The sequence below is a fragment of the Bombina bombina genome, chromosome 3 (genome assembly GCF_027579735.1).
Source record: "Bombina bombina isolate aBomBom1 chromosome 3, aBomBom1.pri, whole genome shotgun sequence".
Classification (NCBI taxonomy): domain Eukaryota; kingdom Metazoa; phylum Chordata; class Amphibia; order Anura; family Bombinatoridae; genus Bombina; species Bombina bombina.
The window spans coordinates 966,147,751-966,170,993 of NC_069501.1; the positions used below are offsets into that span (position 1 = coordinate 966,147,751).

The 23,243-nt window shown below is 38.5% G+C and overlaps 1 protein-coding gene across 4 annotated transcripts in view; it reads right to left on the reverse strand.

The window, feature by feature from the left end:
• Nucleotides 1-23,243, reverse strand: part of RCBTB2 (RCC1 and BTB domain containing protein 2) — a 193,244-nt gene that overhangs the window by 23,564 nt on the left and 146,437 nt on the right. For all 4 annotated transcript variants that reach the window (XM_053708022.1, XM_053708025.1, XM_053708023.1 and 1 more), the window contains exons 11-12: nt 21,945-22,084; nt 1,284-1,414 (exon numbers count right to left, since the gene is read on the reverse strand). In XM_053708022.1, the coding sequence (XP_053563997.1) occupies nt 1,284-1,414; nt 21,945-22,084 (271 nt within the window). The remainder of the gene's footprint in view (nt 1-1,283; nt 1,415-21,944; nt 22,085-23,243) is intronic.

Here is a 23,243-nt window from a genome sequence, read left to right on the forward strand (position 1 = left end):
CACGGGGGGCTCTTTCTTGAAGTTCATCAGAGGGACTTATCCTACACTGTTCCCAGCAAAGAGTTCTGCCATCTTTATGGCCTGTGTTTAAAAATGCCCATAACATTGCCACATAGGTCTCTGGTGACATCACAGAGAACAAGCACCTTGAATATGGGTGCATTTTAGAGCAGTAGAGCCAGATGATTACTGTGGTATCACAGTGGCTCAGGAACCATGATGCATTGCTGCTCCTGTCAAGACTTCTATTTGTAGCAATGTATACGTTCTCTGCATGACCTTAAAGGGACACTATACCCAAACATTTTCTTTCATGGTTAAGATAGAGAATACAATTTTAAACAACATTCCAATTTACTTCTATTACCTAATTTGCTTAATTCTTTAGATATACTTTAATGAAGAAATATCAATGCACACGGTGAACCAATCACAGGAGGAATCTATGTGCAGCTACCAATCAGCAGCTACTAAGCATATCTAGATATGCTTTTCAGCAAAGAATATCAAAAGAATGAAGCAAAATAGATAATAGAAGTAAATTAGAAAGTTGTTTATAATTGTATGCTCTTTCTAAATCATGAAAGAAAAAATTTGGGTTTCATGTCCCTTTAATTGCCCATATCACAATAGCTTTTTTAAAAGCAAGCATATCTGCAGAGAGAATATAAGATTACCCTGTGCAAGAGGTAGGGTGTCTGGTACTACCTATGAACACTCCAATGGGATATCATTTTTATGATTAAACAGGGACCTGCAACAAATTCTATCTTGTTTTTCCCATCTTCACTTGTGCGATTTATAGTTCCTTTAATAAGGGGATTAAGAGGTATAAACACAGATTATGATCTGGTAGAGGCTTGGTTTAAGGGGATATGAATACAACAACTTTTTATTTCTTGATTCAGATAGAGCATACAATTGTAAACAACTTTCCAGTTTACTTCTATTATCTAATCGGCTTTGTTCACTTGTTATTCTTTGTTGAAAAGCATACCTAGATAGGCTCCGGATCAGCACTACATTACTGGGAGCTAGCTGCTGCACATATACCTCTTGTCAATGGCTCAGCAGATGTGATCAGCTAGCTCCCAGTAGTGCATTGTAGCTCCTTTAACAAAGGACACCAAGAGAATGAAGCAAGTTTGATAATAAAGTAAATTGGAAAGTCGTTTAAAATTGTATTCTCTATCTGAATCGTGAAAGAAAAAAAGTTTGGGTTTCATGTCCCTTTAAAGTTTTTCATTGGAGTAACAAAAGTCTGATGGTATAATATACTGTACCTGAGCATCAAACTTAACAGCAGCTGACATCAGTGTAATTGCATTCTCTTCACAGATACCTTGTTTAATAGTTTGCTGACAAAGCTGTTTCAGTCTATTTTCTCTATATATAGTTGCCAATTCCAAAAGCCCTGCAAAATATATAAAAAAAATAACTGTAAAATATGTGAAGGTAAATAAACAATGAAAATAAACTGCACGTTTGCTTTTTACTACGCATAATGAAGCACTGTCTCACAAAACTTGTATTTAAACTGCAATGAGTACAGAGTTACAATTCACACAACTGTGGAGAAAGCACATTACACATTTGTTAGCTTATAGACGAATCAGCAGTAGAATCTTCCCCTAGATACATCTGTCAAACAGAAATGTAATATTGTTTTATGTCCAAAATGAATCCGCATAACAAATTCATATAGGTGATATTTACCAAGAACTGAAGTATCCGTGGTACAGTAGATATATGTGGTAACTATCTTCACACAACTGATACTGTTAGACTACCTATATTAACTCTTTCATACTCCCGTCACCTGCCCAATACTCCATTTTTCAAATCAGAAATTAAAATCTACCTATTTAATTACTTAACTCATAAGCTAATAAATACAAAATCCCAATTTTTACTCCACCACAATCCTACACATAGGTGAAATAATCAGCAGATTAGTAAACATGGTTATTTTACCTGCTCTCACCCAAGGTGATGCTGAAAATCTCAGCTGTTAGGGAGGCTTAAGAAAAGGTAGAAAAACAGTGCCCTAGGTGCATGGTAATTAGAAAATTCTAGACTCGCCCCTAAAATTCTCCAGTAAAATATAAATTGTGTTTTAGGATCGAAACAAAATTTATGCTTACCTGATAAATTTATTTCTCTTGTGGTGTATCCAGTCCACGGGTTTATCCATTACTTGTGGGATATTCTCCTTCCCAACAGGAAGCTGCAAGAGGACACCCACAGCAGAGCTGTCTATATAGCTCCTCCCCTAACTGCCACCCCCAGTCATTCGACCGAAGATAAGCAAGAAAAAAAGGAGAAACTATAGGGTGCAGTGGTGACTGTAGTTTAAAAATAAAAAAAAACATGCCTTAAAATGACAGGGCGGGCTGTGGACTGGATACACCACAAGAGAAATAAATTTATCAGGTAAGCATAAATTTTGTTTTCTCTTGTAAAGGTGTATCCAGTCCACGGGTTCATCCATTACTTGTGGGATACCAATACCAAAGCTTTAGGACACGGATAAAGGGAGGGACAAGGCAGGAACTTAAATGGAAGGCACCACTGTCTGTAAGACCTTTCTCCCAAAAATAGCCTCCAAAGAAGCAAAAGTATCAAATTTATAGAATTTAGAAAAGGTATGAAGTGAAGACCGAGTCGCCGCCTTACAAATCTGTTCAAAAGAGGCCTCATGTTTAAAAGCCCATGTGGAAGCTACTGCTCTAGTAGAATGAGCTGTAATTCTTTCAGGAGGCTGCTGGCCAGCAGTCTCATAAGCTAAGCGTATTATACTTCTTAGCCAAAAAGAAAGAGAAGTTGCCGAAGCCTTTTGTCCAGAGTAGACAACAAACAAAGCAGATGTTAGACGAAAATCCTTCGTAGCTTGTAAATAAAACTTTAAAGCACGAACCACATCAAGATTGTGTAATAGACGTTCCTTCTTTGAAGAAGGATTAGGACATAGTGAAGGAACAACAATCTCCTGATTGATATTCTTATTAGATACCACCTTAGGAAGAAACCCAGGTTTGGTACGTAACACTACCTTACCTGCATGGAAAATCAGATAAGGGGAATCACATTGTAAAGCAGATAACTTTGAAACTCTTCGAGCCGAGGAGATAGCTACTAAAAACATAACTTTCCTAGATAAAAGCTAATATCTATGGAATGCAAAGGTTCAAACGGAACCCCTTGAAGAACTAAATTTAAACTCCATGGCGGAGCAACAGGTTTAAACACAGGCTTGATCCTAACTAAAGCCTGACAAAACCCCTGAACGTCTGGAACCTCAGCCAGACGTTTGTGCAAAAGAATAGACAGAGCAGAAATCTGTCCCTTTAAGGAACTAGCTGACAAACCCTTCCCCAATCCTTCTTGGAGAAAATATAATATCCTAGGAATCCTGAACTTACTCCATGAGTAACCCTTGGATTCACACCAATGAGGATATTTACACCATATCTTATGATCGATTTTCCTGGTGACAGGCTTTCGAGCCTGAATTAAGGTATCAATGACCGATTCGGAAAAACCACGCTTGATAGAATCAAGTGGTCAATCTCCAAGCAGTCAGACGTAGAGAAATTAGATTTGGATGTTTGAAGGGACCTTGAAGTAGAAGGTCCTGCCTTAGCGGCAGAGTCCATGGTGGAAAGGATGACATGTCCACCAGATCTGCATACCAAGTCCTGCGTGGCCACGCAGGGGCTATCAAGATCACCGAAGCTCTCTCCTGCTTGATCTTGGCAACGAGGGAGCAGAGGAAATGGTGGAAACACATAAGCCAGGCTGAAGGACCAGGGTGCTGCTAGAGCATCTATCAGCGCTGCCTTGGGATCCCTGGACCCGTAACAAGGAAGCTTGGCGTTCTGATGAGACGCCATGAGATCCAGATCTGGTTTGCCCCAAAGTTGGATCAACTGGGCAAATACCTCCAGATGGAGCTCCCACTCCCCAGGATGAAAAGTCTGCTGACTTAGAAAATCCGCCTCCCAGTTCTCTACTCCTGGGATATGGATAGCTGAAAGATGGCATGAGTGAACCTCTGCCCATAGAATTATCTTTGAAACCTCCAACATTGCCAGGGGGCTCCTTGTTCCCCCCTGATGGTTGATATAGGCTACAGTCGTGATGTTGTCCGACTGAAATCTGATGAACCTGACCGCAGCTAGCTGAGGCCAAGCCTGAAGAGCATTGAATATCGCTCTTAGTTCCAGAATGTTTATCGGAAGGAGGGCCTCCTCCTGAGTCCACGACCCCTGAGCCTTCAGGGAGTTCCAGACTGCACCCCAGCCCAGAAGGCTGGCATCTGTCATTACTATAGTCCATTCTGGCCTGCGGAAACTCATTCCCTTGGACAGATGGACCCGAGATAGCCACCAGAGAAGAGAATCCCTGGTCTCTTGATCCAGATTTAGTAGAGGGGACAAATCTGTGTAATCCCCATTCCACTGATTGAGCATGCAAAGTTGCAGTGGTCTGAGATGTAGGCGGGCAAACGGAACTATGTCCATTGCCGCTACCATTAATCCGATTACCTCCATACACTGAGCCACTGACGGACGAGAAATGGAATAAAGAGCACGGCAGGGAGTTAGAAGTTTTGACAACCTGACCTCTGTCAGATAAATCTTCATTTCTACTGAATCTATCAGAGTTCCTAGGAAGGAAACTCTTGTGAGAGCGAACTCTTTCCTTCGTTCACCTTCCACCCGTGAGACCTTAGGAATGCCAGAACAATGTCCGTATGGGACCTGGCAATTTGAAAAGTTGACGCCTGTATCAGGATGTCGTCTAGGTAAGGGGCTACTGCTATACCCCGCGGTCTTAGAACCGCCAGAAGGGACCCTAGAACCTTCGTAAAGATTCTTGGTGCCGTGGCTAACCCGAAGGGAAGAGCCACAAAATGGTAATGCCTGTCTAGGAAGGCGAACCTGAGAAACTGATGATGATCCCTGTGTATCGGAATATGTAGATAAGCATCCTTTAAATCCACGGTAGTCATATATTGACCCTCCTGGATCATAGGTAGGATGGTTCGAATAGTCTCCATCTTGAAGGATGGGACCCTGAGAAATTTGTTTAGGATCTTGAGATCTAAGATTGGTCTGAAGGTTCCCTCTTTCTTGGGAACTATAAACATATTTGAATAGAAGCCCTGCCCCTGCTCCTCCTTTGGAACGGGGTGGATCCCTACCATAACTAGTAGGTCTTGAACGCAATGTAAGAATGCCTCTCTCTTTATCTGGTTTGCAGATAATTGTGAGAGATGAAATCTCCCCTTTGGAGATGAAGCTTTGAAATCCAGAAGATATCCCTGGGAAACAATCTCCAGAGCCCAGGGATCCTGGACGTCTCTTGCCCAAGCCTGGGCGAAGAGAGAAAGTCTGCCCCCCACTAGATCCGGTCCCGGATCGGGGGCTACTACTTCATGCTGTCTTAGAGGCAGTAGCAGGCTTTTTGGCCTGTTTCCCCGTGTTCCAAGCCTGGTTAGGTCTCCAGACTGGCTTGGACTGGGCAAAATTTCCCTCTTGTTTTGTAGAAGAAGAAGATGAAGCTGCGCCACTCTTGAAGTTTCGAAAGGAACGAAAATTAGTCTGTTTGGTCCTTAACTTGTTGGACCTATCCTGGGGAAGGGCGTGGCCTTTTCCTCCAGTAATATCAGAAATGATCTCCTTCAGTCCAGGCCCAAATAGGGTCTGCCCTTTGAAGGGGATCTTGAGAAGTTTAGACTTTGAAGTGACATCAGCTGACCAGGATTTAAGCCATAGCGCCCTACGTGCCTGAATGGAAAAACCTGAATTTTTAGCCGTTAGCTTGGTTAAATGAAAAACGGCATCAGAAATAAATGAATTAACTAACTTAAGAGCTTTAAGCCTGTCAATGATATCATCCAACGGGGTCTCTACCTGTAAAGCCTCCTCCAGAGACTCGAACCAGAAAGCCGCTGCAGCAGTGACTGGGGCAATGCATGCAAGAGGCTGGAGAATAAAACCTTGTTGTATAAAGATTTTCTTAAGGAAACCCTCTAATTTCTTATCCATAGGATCTAGGAAAGCACAACTGTCCTTGACAGGAATAGTTGTATGCTTAGCTAGGGTAGAGACTGCTCCCTCCACCTTAGGGACCGTCTGCCACAAGTCCCGTGTAGCGGCATCTATAGGAAACATTTTCTTAAAAGCAGGAGGGGGAGAGAACGGCACACCTGGTCTATCCCATTCCTTAGTAATAATTTCTGAAAACCTCTTAGGGATTGGAAAAACATCAGTGTAAACAGGCACTGCAAAGTATTTGTCCATTTTACACAATTTCTCTGGGACTACAATGGTGTCACAGTCATCCAGAGTCGCTAAAACCTCCCTGAGCAACACGCGGAGGTGTTCAAGCTTAAATTTAAATGCTGTCATTTCAGAGTCAGACTGAAGTAACGCCTTCCCTGAATCAGAGAAGTCACCCAAAGATAGAAGCTCTCCTGCTTCAACTTCTGCACATTGTGAGGGTATATCAGACATAGCTACTAAAGCGTCAGAGAGCTCTGTATTTGTTCTAGCCCCAGAGCTTTCTCGCTTTCCTTGTAACCCTTGCAGTTTGGACAATACCTCTGTGAGGGTATGATTCATAACTGCCGCCATGTCTTGTAAAGTAAACGCATTGGACGCGCTAGATGTACTTGGCGTCCCTTGAGCGGGAGTTATAGGTTCTGACACGTGGGGAGAGCTAGATGGCATAACCTCCCTTTTGTCAGTCTCAGAAACCTCAGGTGATAAATCTTTAAAAGCCATAATATGGTCTTTATAACTTATAGAAAGGTCAGTGCATTTGGTACACATTCTAAGAGGGGGTTCCACAATGGCTTCTAAACATAATGAACAAGGAGTTTCCTCTATGTCAGACATGTTGAACAGACTAGTAATGAGACCAGCAAGCTTGGAAAACACTTTAATAAATGTGAAAAAAGCAATAATAAAAAACGGTACTGTGCCTTTAAGAGAAAAAACTACCACATAAACTGCAAAACAGTGAAAAAAATTCGTAAACTCTACGAAATTTTTACAGTGTGTATAAGGGACTAAAGCAGCATTGCACCCACTTGCAAATGGATGATTAACCCCTCAGGCCCAAAAACGAATTAGAAAAACATTAAACCTGTTAAACAGTTAAACACACTGCCACAGCTCTGCTGTGGCTCCTACCTGCCCTTAAAAACTATTTTTGCAGGAACAAAACCCTCTATAGAGGTCGTATAAGCCAGAGGACTCCTTCAGGGAAGCTGGATGTCTCAGACTGAAAACGAAAATAGGCCCCTCCCACCATTCACTCAAAGTCAGAGGGCCTTAAAAAAGTACTCCTAGGAGTAATCTAACAAGCCATGTGGAAACTAGGCCCCAAATAAAGATTTATCACCCTCAGAGAAAAAACGTTTTTATTTATAAATCATGCAAACGTTTTTACACTAAGTAATATAGGTATTAACATGAATATTATCCCTTTTTGCAAGCATGATCCCAGTTGTTGTTAAATCATTGTATCAGGCTTACCTTAAATATACCAGGCACTGTCAGCATTTTCTAGACCTTATCATCTCTCTAGAAAAAAATATACTGTACATACCTCAAAGCAGGCAATCTGCAGACCGTCCCCCCAACTGAAGTTTTCTTTCCATACTTTTCAGTTATGTGTGAGAACAGCAATGGACCTTAGTTACAAACCGCTAAGATCATCAAACCTCCAGGCAGAAGCCCATTTCTGCCTGAGAGTAAAAACAGTACAACGCCGGTACCGTTTAAAAATAACAAACTTTTGATTGAAGGTAAAAACTACACTAAGTCACCACATCTCTCTTGATACTTCCTTTCTTGTCGAGAGCTGCAAGAGAATGACTGGGGGTGGCAGTTAGGAGAGGAGCTATATAGACAGCTCTGCTGTGGGTGTCCTCTTGCAGCTTCCTGTTGGGAAGGAGAATATCCCACAAGTAATGGATGAACCCGTGGACTGGATACACCTTTACAAGAGAAATACTTATTTTTAATGAAGTCAGATAACCATGATCTGTTTTCTTGTCAGCAATATAACCCACAAAAATACTTTGGGCTAGATTACGAGTGGAGCACAAATGTTTGCACACAAGTGATAAAGGGTATATCACAAGGGTTTGCTCTCGTTGGGCTTACCGCTCGTATTATGAATTTAAAGTAAACACGATGGCTTGAACGCAATTGAGATTTACGCTAAAATGATTACTGTAACTTCAGAGCTCTGGTTAACTGTTTCACAAAACTAAAAAGTGGCACAAAACACATCAAAAATACATTACAAAGTACACTCATAATATCACTAATAAAAATAATTCACCAAAAAATATTGCACACAAAAGTTATAAAGGCTCAAGCATGAGGCGTTAGAAAGAAAAAAAAAGGCAACCAAAGGGCTTCAGCATAGAGATATATACATGTCTAAAATGGATTTGTATGTATAGATATATGTCTATATATGTACAAACTTCCAATACACAGATTGCAGCGTCGCGCTCTGCCTTACCCTGCACGCTGCAACGGCACAATGGAGCGTGGGGGGCTGACGTGATTGTGCTAGTGTCAGTTAGTGGTGATTGGCTTTTGTAAATGGCTATTTGCTATTTCATTACTTATCTTGACATTTTTCTGCTTTTACTGGAATTGGATCTAATAAACTTTGGGATATCGTTTTACCTAAGAAGTGCCCGGACATTCTTTGTTTTTCTATATATGTACATATGTATTAATGTATTTATATGTGTATTTATGTATTTACAGACATATAAACACATAAATACACGTGTAAACATAAGACATATATATAAGTGCATTGGAGCCCTTTGCCGTTAAGTAGATGAAAACATGTAAAAGCATATTTATGCAATATTTATTTTTAACAAAGGTTTTAATTATGCATTTACTGTATATATTCCACATTCCAATGTTCTGCACATATCGTAATATGTTCTATGTATTTGTAAATACATATACGTATATATATCTGTAAACACACACACATACATATATAGGGATAAATGAACACGCGCACACAATATTTTAACTATGGCTTTTTATGCATGTCGTGTTAGCGCAACAGCAAAAACAGTTAACTTTCCGATCACAAAAATCTCATCTCAAAAGCTCAAGCGGGAGTCTTAATTTGCGCTCCACTCGTAATCTGTGCCTTTATCTTTATAATGAATACTTTAAGTGGTATGAAATAACCTTAACTCTGCAAAGGTCAGGAGTATATAAGATTATGTTTCAAAACCATATTTCACGTTGTTAGTCTGTGTTGGGGAAATGGCACTTGGTTATTGGTATTTCAGTAAAAACATAACCTTCTAAGCTGTTTTTAATAGTCTGAATGCTGTAGTCATTATGTTTTGGAAAAAACTGTCTGTAGGTTATATAGAATGTTCTAAGGTGATTAAGCAACTATTTTCATTTTATAGGTAAAGCTATATCTCCAATGTTCCACAAAACTATTTTAAGTGAGCTATTATAACAACATTATTAACATTCCCAATGTCACTCTGTGTCGCCTTAACATATGGTCATGTGATCTTTGAAAATATACCCAATTTTTCACCTATAAATACACATTATATATTTCAATTAGAAATTCTATTCACAGGCTGGTCAGTTGGCCTCCCGCAGTACCAGGAGCATCACACCCAGTGCCTGTCTGTTTCGCTGCATGAGTAAAAACAAAAAACTTATCAGTATGACCATAATAACGTCAAACAATAATGGGCCACGTAGAGGACACATCCAAACTTTAACCCTGCAAAAAAAAGACAGAAATTCGTAATGATCAATAAATGTCACTGCATTATCATTACAGTATTAAGTCTTTCAGTCACATAGGGGCACATTCCTTCCTCTGTCTCGCCTCTACCCTGGTGTTGTCTGGAGCCAAAGTGCCACTTGCACACTCAAAAACTAAATTGCACTTCCAAAAAAAAAAAGATTTGTATTTATAATTAATTTATAGTCTAAAAAAAGATTGTAATAAAAAAAAAAAAAAAAGGCATTGGTAAATTTAAATTTGTATTCGAATGTCACAATCTATGTACAATGATAAAAAAGCAAAAAAACACCACGATAAAAAAAATTAAAAAAGGAGCATGTAGTACAAGGTTTTTACCACCAGATAGCAGCCAAGCAACACAAACTGTATGCTATAGTTCCATCTGGAAAGTTTTTGTAATTCACAAGCAGCAGCAGCAGCAGCAGCACAATAAATGATTTTCTTAAGGCAGAGCTATTAAAGGGACATGAAACCCACATTTTTTCTTTCATGATTTAGAAAGAGAATGCAATTTTAAACATCTTTCTAATTTACTTCAATTATCTAATTTGTTTTATTCTTTTGATATTCTTTGCTGAAAAGCATATCTAGATATGCCCAGTAGCTGCTGATAGGTTGCTGCACATAGAAGCCTCATGTGATTGGCTCACCCATGTGCATTGCTTTTTCTTCAAAGAAGGATATCTAAAAAGTGAAGCAAAATAAATAATAGAAGTAAATTGTAATGTTGTTTAAATTTGTATGTTCTATCTTAATCATGAAAGAAATATTTTGGGTTTAGTGGCCCTTTAATACAGGTTAGTAAAAAATGTACTTCAGGCAAATGTCAGATGTGGCGCCCTATACAGAGGAATTCAGTCAGGCAAGATGGCACAGGACATATGCCCTCCTCCTCCACAGCAGGTGAAGTTGGCGCCCTTGCACTGTGTAATTTACCACCAGCTTTACAGCAGGGATGGGTAAAGGGTTCTATCCCCATCCCCTGGTACACCCGCTCCGTCAGTAGCCCCCTCATGTAGAGCCATGGACCCTCTGGTAGTGGGGTAAGATCCTGTAGGCTAAGGTGTCAGCACGGGGCTAGAGTAGGTTTAAATCGTGTAGATTGGAAAAGAGATTAAACTTCTTGCGCTATAAATCCAACAGCAAGGACCAGCACCACAGATGGATACTAGTTCCCTACAAACTAGCAAAAGGAATATTGAAGTGAAAAAACAAGTACTGTGGGCGCCTTAAAGGGCAGGTCAAAAAAATATATGAGTTGATTATGTTCTAATACATATGAAAAAAATCTTTTAACAAATGATAGGTAAATGATCAAGAAAATAAATAAATAAATCTTTTAACAAATGATAGGTAAATGATCAAGAAAAAAACAACAGCCAATTGAAATGAATGTTAAAATATAATTTAGTTAGACTAAAAGAGTTGTAAGCGAAATAATTAATACAATGAGATAAATATAAAAAGGCAATACTAAATGTACATAAATAAATGCATACAAACTTGTTTATATAAAATGAGTAATTCTCTGTAAGTGACCTATGTAGAGAGAAGACCTCTAAAGACACTTCAAAATACTTAGCCTCTGCTGCAGACAGGGTTAAGGAAGCAAAAAAGGAGTACTAATGAGAGAAAACGAATCCTAGTGATTAAAGCAAAATAACAATGAGCTGCAACAATGATGCTCAATTCAATTTCAAAGTTTTAGGATTGGTGTAAAACGGCAATCCTGCGCAGGTTATAGCCGTGGAGAAATAGTACCTCCACGGCTATAACGTCAACGTTTCAGCTCTTAGCAGAGCCTTTGTCAAGGCTTGACAAAGGCTCTGCTAAGAGCTGAAACGTTGCCGGAACTACTTTCTTCACACTATTGTGGCTCACTAAGGACACCGTACTCCAGGAAACACTGAAGCATCAAACCGACATCACACAGCTGAGGGTGGAATTCCAGAGTGTGCAGGGGAGAGGAGCTTGGCGGCTTTCTTCCCATCACACACAGAGGGTTCCCAGAGCTGTTTCATGCTGGCGGTATTACCGCTACAAATTAAGGTACTGTTTCTCCACGGCTATAACCTGCGCAGGATTGCCGTTTTACACCAATCCTAAAACTTTGAAATTGAATTGAGCATCATTGTTGCAGCTCATTGTTATTTTGCTTTAATCACCAGGATTCGTTTTCTCTCATTAGTACTCCTTTTTTGCTTCCTTAACCCTGTCTGCAGCAGAGGCTAAGTATTTTGAAGTGTCTTTAGAGGTCTTCTCTCTGCATACATAGGTCACTTACAGATAATCACTTATTTTATATAAACAAGTTTGTATGCATTTATTTATGTACATTTAGTATTGCCTTTTTATATTTATCTCATTGTATGAATTATTTTGCTTACAACTCTTTTAATACATTTAGTAAAGTCTAACTAAATGATATTTTAACATTCATTTCAATTGGCTGTTTTTTTCTTGATCATTTACCTATCATTTGTTAAAAGATTTATTTATTTATTTTCTTGATCATTTACCTATCATTTGTTAAAAAAAATAATTCATATGTATTAGGAAATAATCAACTCATATTTTTTGACCTGCCCTTTAAGGCGCCCACAGTACTTGTTTTTTCACTTAAATCGTGTAGAACACAAAGCTGCCATATAGGAAATTCAGCTTTGTGGTTTATGTGGTATGAATTATACAAATATCTAAACTGTCAACAATGTTTATGTATAAATCAGGGTTCAACATTTTGTGTGAAACCCAAAAGCACCAGGAATACTGAAAACCAAGTCGTGTTTTTTTTAATTAAAAATAACAACAAATGTAAGAGCCAGAACTAAAAGCTTATGCATCAATCCAGGACATATTATAAACCAGAATACAGCAATACAATCACATAAGTGACAGGACCAATGAAGTCTGCCAATAACAACATACTAATATAAAATAAACAATTAGATTCCAAGAGAACGAAGAAAAATTGATAATGGGAGTAAATTATAAAGTTGCTTAAAATTGTCTGCTCTATCTGAGTCATGAAAAAAAAATTGTGTTTCATATCCCTTTAAGTCCAATTTTAAACAAAGCTCCAATTTACCTCTATTATCATATTTGCATCATTCTCTTGGGATCCTTTGTTAAAGAAGAAGTAATGCACTACTGGGAGTTAGGTAAACACATCAGGTGAGCCAAAGACAAGAGGCATATATGTCCAGCCTCCAATCAGAACTTAACTCCCAGTAGTGCATTTCTGCTCCTGATCCTGCCTATATATGCTTTTCAACAAAAGGATACTAATAGAAAATAGCAAATTAGATCATAGAAATAATTTGCAAAGTTGTTTAAAATCGCATGCATTAATCACGAAAGTCTAATTTTGACTTGGATTGCCTGATATACCAAACAAATTGCATGCTCTCCACCAAAAGACATAACTGACTTAGCTGCCAAAAGGGTACACCAGCTAATCTTAATGCAAATATATATATAATGCTTACATTATAAATAATTTTTTTCATGGTGGTGAGAGTCCACAATACATTTTTCAAACGACTGAGAAAGTCTGCTTCCCAATTGCACACCCCTGGAGTATGAGCTGCAGAAATTCTACAGGAATAGCTCTCTGCTAAAGTCAGAATTCAAGAAACCTCCCTTAATGCAGGGAACTGCGAGTCCCACCCTGATGATTGATGTAAGCCACTGCTGTTACATTGTCTGACTGGAAACTCAGAAAAGTCTAATTTCAGGAGAGGACAAAACTAAAGGGCCTTGCACGGACTTACAGCACATTTATAGGCAACTTTGCCTACCGAAGTAACCAAACTCCCTGTGCTCTCTGAAAACCCCCAGACTACACACCAATCAGAGAGACTAGCATCTGTCAAGATTACGGTCCAATTTGGATGGACAAAAGATGCCCCAGCACACCAAACCGATGATTGATCCACCAAGAAAAGGATGGTCTTGTATTGGCATTCAAAAGAATCTTTTGAGCCAACTGATTAAGATCCCTGCACCACAGACAAAGCATTCAAAGCTCAACAGAAAGAAGGAATTGCACCAAGATTACACAAGTTGAGAATAACTTCAGCATTCTCTGCTCTGTCAAGTAAAGTCTCATGAAGACTGAATCGATTATCAAGCCCAGAAAAGTAATCCTGGAAGGAGGGGAGAGAGAGCTTTTTGGAAAATTTACTTTCCAACCATGCTCTAGAAGAGAACAACAAAAATCTGTTGGTATGAGATACTGCTAAAAGTAAAGATCCAGAATATACAAATGAGCTCAGCACTATATGAAAATATACTTCAGTTTTTTGTACATGTGCACATGGCAAGGGGATACCGTTTACCCCAAATCCATACAATGATCCAAAAGAATCCACAGCACCATAGGCAATCTTTAAAATGTTATAACTTTATTGTTTTCTCATAAAAGATGTGACATTTCGGCCCTTATGCATGATTAAGGCCAGAAGGGACAAAACATTGCATCTTTTATGAGAGAACAATAAAAAGGTATAACTACCTCTGTTGCTGTGAATTCTTTTGGATCACTAAATGTAAAGAAAGAGCCTGTACCAAGATATCATCAAGGTAAGGAAAACCCTGAGCTCTGAGACCCCAGAACCTTCGTAAAAATTCTGAGAGCGGTAGCCAGACCAAACAGTAGAGCAACAAACTGAAAAAGCTTGTCAATGAATGCAAATCTTAAAACTGATGATAATCCCAGTAAATAGGGATATAAAAATAAGCATCCTTCAAATCTACATAGGACATGAACTGTCCTATTTGGACAAGAGGAAGAATCGTCCAAACGGTCTCCATCTTGAAAGTAGGAACCCTGAGAAACTTGTTTAAATATTTCAAGTCCAGAACAGGTCTGTAAGTTCCTTATTTCTTGGGAACAGTAAAGAGGTTGGAATAAAATCCATGACCCTGTTCCAAATCTAACACGGGAACTATTATTTCCATAGATTTTAGATTTGAAATTGACTGAAAGCATAAGACAGAAGAAACCTTCTTTGGAAGGCCTTGATCTGAAACCTATTCTGTATCCTTGGGAAATAATGTTCAGAACCCATGGATCTTGAACAGAATTAAACCAAGCCCCCTAAATAAATGTATAGTCTGCCCCCTACCAGACGATCTAGATCAGGGTCTGCACCTTCATGCAGCCTTAGGTTGTGGAAACATACTTCTTGACTGTTTAAACCTTTTCCAATTCAGTTTAGTTAAAGTAGAAATAGCCCCATCCACTTTAGGAATAGTTTCCCAAATCTCTAAATTAGAAGCAGGCAAAGGAAATATCCTATTAAATCTCTGAGCTGGATTAAAAAGGGATACCAGGCTTGGACCACTCTTTAGAAATTATCTCAGGGATAAAATAGCATTAGGAACTGGAAATACATCTGGAGATTTAACATAGGGATTAAAAATCAAATTCAGTTGCTTAACAGACATGCTTAGAAAACTTAGAATCCTGAAAAACTAAAGTACATAACACTTCTCTTAAAAGAGAATGAAATAGTTCAAGTTAAAACAATAAAAAAGAGGAAGATTCAGATAAGAGACTAACTCATGATTATCTGAAAAAACTTCACCCTTAGATGATAAATCAATAGAAGCAGAACCTTGAATGTTCATCTTAACAGAATTAGAGACTTACCTAAATAAGAAAAGCTAGATTAAGCGATTATCAGAGACCACCTTCTTATGCTTACTTGGAGGGGGCATGGCTGCCAACATCTCAAATATAGTAGAGCATATAAAATCTTTAAATCATGGAGCAAAATCAGAATGCATAAGATGATCCGTACATGATTTACAAAGCTGAGCAGGGGGGATTATATCAACCAGCTTGCAAAAGATACACTAAATATTAGTAGGAAAGTGTTCAGAGGATCTAGCTTCCGAGGTACAAATATAAACAGTAAAGGAGAGAAATAATCAATTTGCTCCATAATGAATAGTAGATTAAACATATAACAATTTGGGAGGAGTGTGCACAGAGCGTGTTACAAAACTCCTAAAAAAATCTCCCACATCTAGGATAGAAATATAATAAGAGCCAAAATGTATAATTAGGAGCGCACAAGGCTAAAGGTAGCTTCAAAGTGTAACTAAGGGGTGAATATAAAATATATGTGTGCAAACCTAATATCCAAAATCACAAACTCTTTTGCAGTAGAAATAAAAATTTAATTATTAATAATAGAACAATAAATTGCATAGAAATCGGACGTCTCCGATATTAGAAACAATATAAAACCATAGCTTAAAAGTATAGCTTAAAAATAGCTTAAAAATAGGAGAGAAAATTGCCACCACTGAGATTTATAAACAATGTGACTTCCACATAATATTGCAACAAAGTCCCGAATAAGTCGTGCTATTTCAAGCATCAAGTGTTTAGAAAGCACAATAGTAACTACTTAGGGGAACAGTACACAGTAACTGGCTTTCAGAGTGATTACAAACACGGGAAAGCAGAGAAAACCTTTGTGGCCGTTTTAGCCTCCGTGTTGTTGGCGCCTCAGTCGTAGCGGTCACATGTGCACAAGGTATCGATCTGTTTCAATCATATTGGTAGATGTCAGAATCAAGCGTAGATTTAACAGGCAGGCAGTGAAAAAAATATCAAAATACAGATAATGATTTAAACATAACATTAAATGTAACCCAAATAAAGCAGCTCTAGGAAGCAATGAAAACTTACCCCCTCACCAGAGGCTAAGGCAGGCTTTAGGAACGTTAATAATCCATTGGATGTGTGCTTACTCAACAACAGGCCGTATAATGATGAACCAACAGGAGGAGGCTAAGGACTGATCCCTGCAACACCTGTGGCAGGCTTGCGACAAACTCCCATAGGGTGTTCTTGTGCCACTACCCATACTCCAACAACATCCTTCTGTGCAGACTGTAGCTCTCTGAGGAGAAACTTGGCCTCAAAATCAGTCTTAGAACCCCTCTCACCAACACCAGGAGCACCTTCCTTCTTCACCTTGCCCCTCTTGCCCAAAGACAAGACTAGTTTCTAGTAAGGTGAGAGGGGTTTTAAAGGCTCTGGGAGTTTGGGGATCTTTGTCTCCCCCTAGTGGCCAGGAGTATAATTCCAAGGAGTAAAGGATTGTTGACTCTCACCACTTTTATAAAAGAAACACACCAATGAAATAAAACAAGCTGTTTTGAATCAATGACAATGATTTAGGCCTCTAAAACATTAAGGTTCTGTTCAAATAATTCATAAATGATTCATATAACATTAAAAAGGACTGATTTGTGTCTACAATTTTCTGATACAATGGCCTCTAGTTATCATGCCGTCTACTTACCTGCCTTCGCCGGCCCCAATACGCCCGCCTAAGCTCGCCTCACATCGTCGCCGCGGACCTGAATACGCTCGCCAAAGTTATAAAAAAAAGCTGCCAAAAATCTGCGCACCAAGTACGGGGCGATAAGCAGCGGACTGTGATAGTTATCACTCATCCGATCTCGCTGCTCTTCAGCTTTTTCCCAGCTTTATTGATAAGCTGTCACTAAGCACCCACACTATACTATACTGTTCTACCCCCTATACCGCCGCCCCCGGAGCCCCCCCGCAACTAAATAAAGTTATTAACCCCTAAACCGCCGCTCCTAGACCCCGCCGCAACAATACTAAATGTATTAACCCCTAAACCGCCGCTCCCGGACCCCGCCGCCACCTACATAATACCTATTAACCCCTATCCTGCCCCCCCCCTATACCGCCTCCACCTATAATAAAATTTATTAACCCCTATCCTGCGGATCCTGGACCCCGCCGCAACTAAATAAATTGTTTAAACCCTAAACCGCCGCTCCCGGACCCCGCCGCCACCTATATTAAACTTATTAACCCCTAATCTGCCCCCCCTACACCGTTGCCACCTATAATAAATTTATAAACCCCTATCCTGCCCCCCCTACACTGCCGCAACCTATAATAAAATTATTAACCCCTAAACCTAAGTCTAACACTAACCCAAACACCCCCTATCTTAAATATTAATTAAATAAATCTAAAAAAATATAACTCTTATTAAATTAATTATTCCTATTTGAAACTAAATACTTACCTATAAAATAAACCCTAATATAGCTACAATATTACTAATAATTATATTGTAGCTATTTTAGGATTTATTTTTATTTTACAGGCAAATTTAAATTTATTTTAACTAGGTACAATAGCTATTAAATAGTTATTAACTATTTAATAGCTACCTAGATAAAATAAAGTCAAATTTACCTGTAAAATAAAAACTAACCTAAGTTTCAATTACACCTAACACTACACTATCATTAAATAAATTATTCCTATTTAAAACTAAATACTTACCTGTAAAATAAACCCTACGATAGCTACAATGTAATTAAAGGGCCACTGTAAGTAAATATTTTCTATGCCTATTACTAACTAACTACCCCAAATACGCTTTTTATCAATAGCATTTCATTAACATATCTCTACCGTATATCAGAAATCTTGTCTGCAAATTTAATTGTTTTCCAAACCCACTCCGTGGGTATCCTTTGCTCTGTACCAATCCGCTTACAATACCTAGGTTTCAAAATGGCGCTTTAAACACAAAGTTATTGGTTTAAGTATTTTGAACATGCAGTGCTGACAATAGTGGGCAGGATAACGTGACATCGGCGAATAAAAGATATAGCTTTTAGAACGTTATGAAACTTCGTTTTGGAGAAAATATAGGTCAGTAGGTTTTAATTAATGTTTATTAACTTTAATATGTTAGTTGTTTAGCTTAAAAATTATAACAGAAAGTAATCCTTTAATAATTACATTGTAGCTATCTTAGGATTTATATTTATTTTACAGGTAACTTTGTATTTATTTTAACTAGGTACAATAGCTATTAAATAGTCAACTATATAATAACTACCTAGCTAAAAGAAATACAAAATTAGCTGTGAAATAAATCCTAACCTAAGTTACAATTAAACCTAACACTACACTATCATTAAATAAATTAAATTAATTAACTACAAGTAGCTACAATTAAATACACTAACTAAAGTACAAAAAATAAAAAAAACTAAGTTACAAAAAATAAAAAAATATTAAAAGATTTTTAAGCTAATTACACCTAATCTAAGCCCCCTAATAAAATAACAAAGCCCCCAAAAATAAAAAAATGCCCTACCGTATTCTAAATTACAAAAGTTAACAGCTCTATTACCAGCCTTTAAAAGGGCCTTTTGCGGGGCATGCCCCAAAGTATTCAGCTCTTTTGCATGTTAAAAAAATACACCCCCCCAACATTAAAACCCACCACCCACATACCCCTACTCTAACCCACCCAAACTCCCTTAAAAAAACCTAACACTAACCCCCTGAAGATCTCCCTACCTTGAGTCGTCTTCAGCCAGCCGACCACCGATGGAACAGAAGAGGACATCCACAGCGGCCGAAGTCATCATCCAAGGGGCGCTGAAGAGGTCTTCCTTCCGATAGAAGTCTTCATCCATGCGGCGTCTTCAATCTTCATCCATCCGGAGCGGAGCCTTCTTCAAACGAGCCGACACGGAGCCATCCTCTTCCAACGACGCCTACCCGACGAATGGATATTTCTTTAAGTAACGTCATCCAAGATGGCGTCCCTCAAATTCCAATTGGCTGATAGGACTCTATCAGCCAATCGGAATTAAGGTAGGAAAAATCTGATTTGCTGATGCAATCAGCCAATCAGATTGAGCTTGCATTCTATTGGCTGATCGGAACAGCCAATAGAATGCAAGCTCAATCTGATTGGATCAGCCAATCGGATTGAACTTGAATTTGATTGGCTGATTGCATCAGCCAATCAGATTTTTCCTACCTTAATTCCGATTGGCTGATAGAATCCTATCAGCCAATCGGAATTCGAGGGACGCCATCTTGGATGGTCACTAAAAGGAATATCCATTCGTCGGGTAGGCGTCGTTGGAAGAGGATGGCTCCGCGTCTGCTCGTTTGAAGAAGGCTCCGCTCCGGATGGATGAAGATTGAAGACGCCGCATGGATGAAGACTATCGGATGGAAGACCTCTTCAGCGCTCCTTGGATGATGACTTCGGCCGCTGCGGATGTCCTCTTCTGTTCCATCGGTGGTCGGCTGGGTGGGTTTTGGGTGGGTTTTAATGTTGGGGGGGTGTATTTTTTTTAACATGAAAAAGAGCTGAATACTTTGGGGCATGCCCCGCAAAAGGCCTGGTAATAGAGCTGTTAACTTTTGTAATTTAGAATAGGGTAGGGCATTTTTTTATTTTGGGGGGCTTTGTTATTTTATTAGGGGGCTTAGATTAGGTGTAATTAGCTTAAAAATCTTGTAATATTTTTTTATTTTTTGTACTTTAGATATTTAATTGTATTTAATTGTAGGTATTTGTAGTTAATTAATTTAATTGATTTTATGATAGTGTAGTGTTAGGTTTAATTGTAACTTAGGTCAGGATTTATTTTACAGGTAATTTTGTATTTCTTTTAGCTAGGTTGTTATTAAATAGTTAATAACTATTTAATAACTATTGTACCTAGTTAAAATAAATACAAAGTTACCTGTAAAATAAATATAAATCCTAAGATAGCTACAATGTAATTATTAATTACATTGTGGCTATCTTAGGGTTTATTTTACAGGTAAGTATTTAGTTTTAAATAGGAATAATTTATTTAATGATAGTGTAGTGTTAGGTGTGATTGAAACTTAGGTTAGTTTTTATTTTACAGGTAAATTTGACTTTATTTTATCTAGGTAGCTATTAAATAGTTAATAACTAGCTATTGTACCTAGTTAAAATAAATTTAAATTTGCCTGTAAAATAAAAATAAATCCTAAAATAGCTACAATATAATTATTAGTAAGATTGTAGCTAGATTAGGGTTTATTTTATAGGTAAGTATTTAGTTTTAAATAGGAATAATTAATTTAATAAGAGTAATATTTATTTAGATTTATTTAATTAATATTTAAGATAGGGGGGTGTAAGGGTTAGTGTTAGACTTAGGTTTAGGGGTTAATAATTTTATTATAGGTTGCGGCGGTGTAGGGGGGGCAGGATAGGGGTTGACAAATTTATTATAGGTGGCAACGGTGTATGGGGGGCAGATTAGGGGTTAATAAGTTTAATATAGGTGGCGGCGGGGTCCGGGAGCGGCGGTTTAGTGGTTAAACAATTTATTTAGTTGCGGCGGGGTCCGGGATCCGCAGGATAGGGGTTAATAAATTTATTATAGGTGGGGGCAGTAGAGGGGTTAATAAGTATTATGTAGGTGGCGGCGGGGTCCGGGAGCGGCGGTTAGGGTTAACATATTTATTATAGTTGCGGCAAGGTCCGGGAGCGGCGGTTTAGGGGTTAGCATGTTTAATATAGGTGACGGTGGTGTAGGGGGGCAGATTAGGGGTGTTTAGACTCAGGGTACATGTTAGGGTGTTACGTGTACACACTTCCCATAGGAATCAATGGGATGTCGGGCAGCAGCGAACATGAACTTTCGCTGTGGTCAGACTCCCATTGATTCCTATGGGATCCGCCACCTCCAGGGCGGCGGATTGAAAACCAGGTACGCTGGGCCGGAAAAGTGCAGAGTGTACCTGCTAGTTTTTTGATAACTCCCAAAAGTAGTCAGATTGTGCCGAACTTGCATTCGGAACATCTGGAGTGACATAAGAATCGATCTGTGTTGGACTGAGTCCGGCGGATCGAAGCTTACGTCACTATATTCTACTTTTGCCGGTGTGTAGGGCTTGATAACTTAGGCGAATCAGCCACGCCACAAATACGCTGCCGAATTCCAGCGTATTTGAGGTTGACGGCTTGATAACTAGAGGCCAATATGTTTAATACTGAATTGAAATTCTCGGATCTATATTGAAAAAAAAAAGATGTTTGGAAATATACATTTGAAACATCTGAATATATATATATATTTAATATCAGTATTTTTATCAATGGAAAAAAACATAGCATTTTATCTGTATAATGGTTGTCTTGTATTGGTTTGTAAAATGGTAAGTTTTACAGCTAGACTAAGTATAAAAACTTGGTGCAGAGAATCAAACTATGACACGTTACGGTTTTATTTATATTTACCAATTGCATCCTCAGGGGAAATACTGATGTTATCAGTGTATAGATATTCCAAGAAGGCTCGATACACTGGGTAGGAGAACTGATTCATTTCTATCGTTTCTTCTTCATTTTCATGTAGGAATGAACGGAAATGTTCACACCTAAAATAGAAAGTATTATACAAATATCAATTACAGAAAACGTTGCACATTTTGATCATCTACAATTTATAATTAAAATGGATTTTATCCATAAACACTGCATACACAACATCTTGAAAGGTGCAGAAGTGTTCACTGTGACATTTATATGTTTAATAGAATAAGTGTATTTATTTTCCTTATCGTCAAATATGTTTCGTCAAATATGTTTCTCCACCTCTAGTAGTGGGCTGAACAGAAACATTCCATGAGAGAAGCTGAAATTTCTCCTCCAGGTCTGGAGTATTCGTTAAACATTTCCTCCCCCCGCCCCCCTGCTGCTTTCACTGTTTTTTTCCTTGCAAACAAATTGTCAACATACACAAAATACTTATTAGCTTAATAGAAAAAAAAAACATGTATAGGAAAATAAGAGGCAATTGTAAGATACTATACAATAAAAACAGAGTAATCTAGCCCCCCCCCCCCTTTCTTTTTTTTTTTAAGAAATCTCTCTGCTGGAAACACCTACAGGTGTCAGTGTGACTTCTCACATCTGACATGGCAAAGTTTTGATAATCGTCCCTTAATTAGGTTTCTTATATATTAGTCCCTAACTGCTGACCTTTTACAGTTCCTGCCAATGACCTGTATTCCCAGGACACCATGTTAACAGAAGTTACAAGAGTGTGCCAGAAGGGAACAGCATTTGAGAGAGCAAGAACTCTAGACTTTATACAGCTGTTGCCTGGCGGAAGAAGAAATTGCATTTCTAATTTAAGGATCATATTTGAGTAGCAAGGTTTTCAAAATGCAGAATTTGAGCCTTCTTTGAACTGACTAAAACACACGCTTCTTAAGAAAATATTTTGCTGGTTTTTTTAAGAGACATAAAAGGCTGCATTAGCTTAACAAAACTAATTTAGACAACTAAATGAAATAGTTGCTTATCCATTCTGAAATCAAAAGAGCAAAAATAGAAACAGGTGTTGGGAGCATGTACAAGACGCCGAACTTAAACCAAAAAACAGAATTTATGTTTACCTGATAAATTACTTTCTCCAACGGTGTGTCCGGTCCACGGCGTCATCCTTACTTGTGGGATATTCTCTTCCCCAACAGGAAATGGCAAAGAGCCCAGCAAAGCTGGTCACATGATCCCTCCTAGGCTCCGCCTACC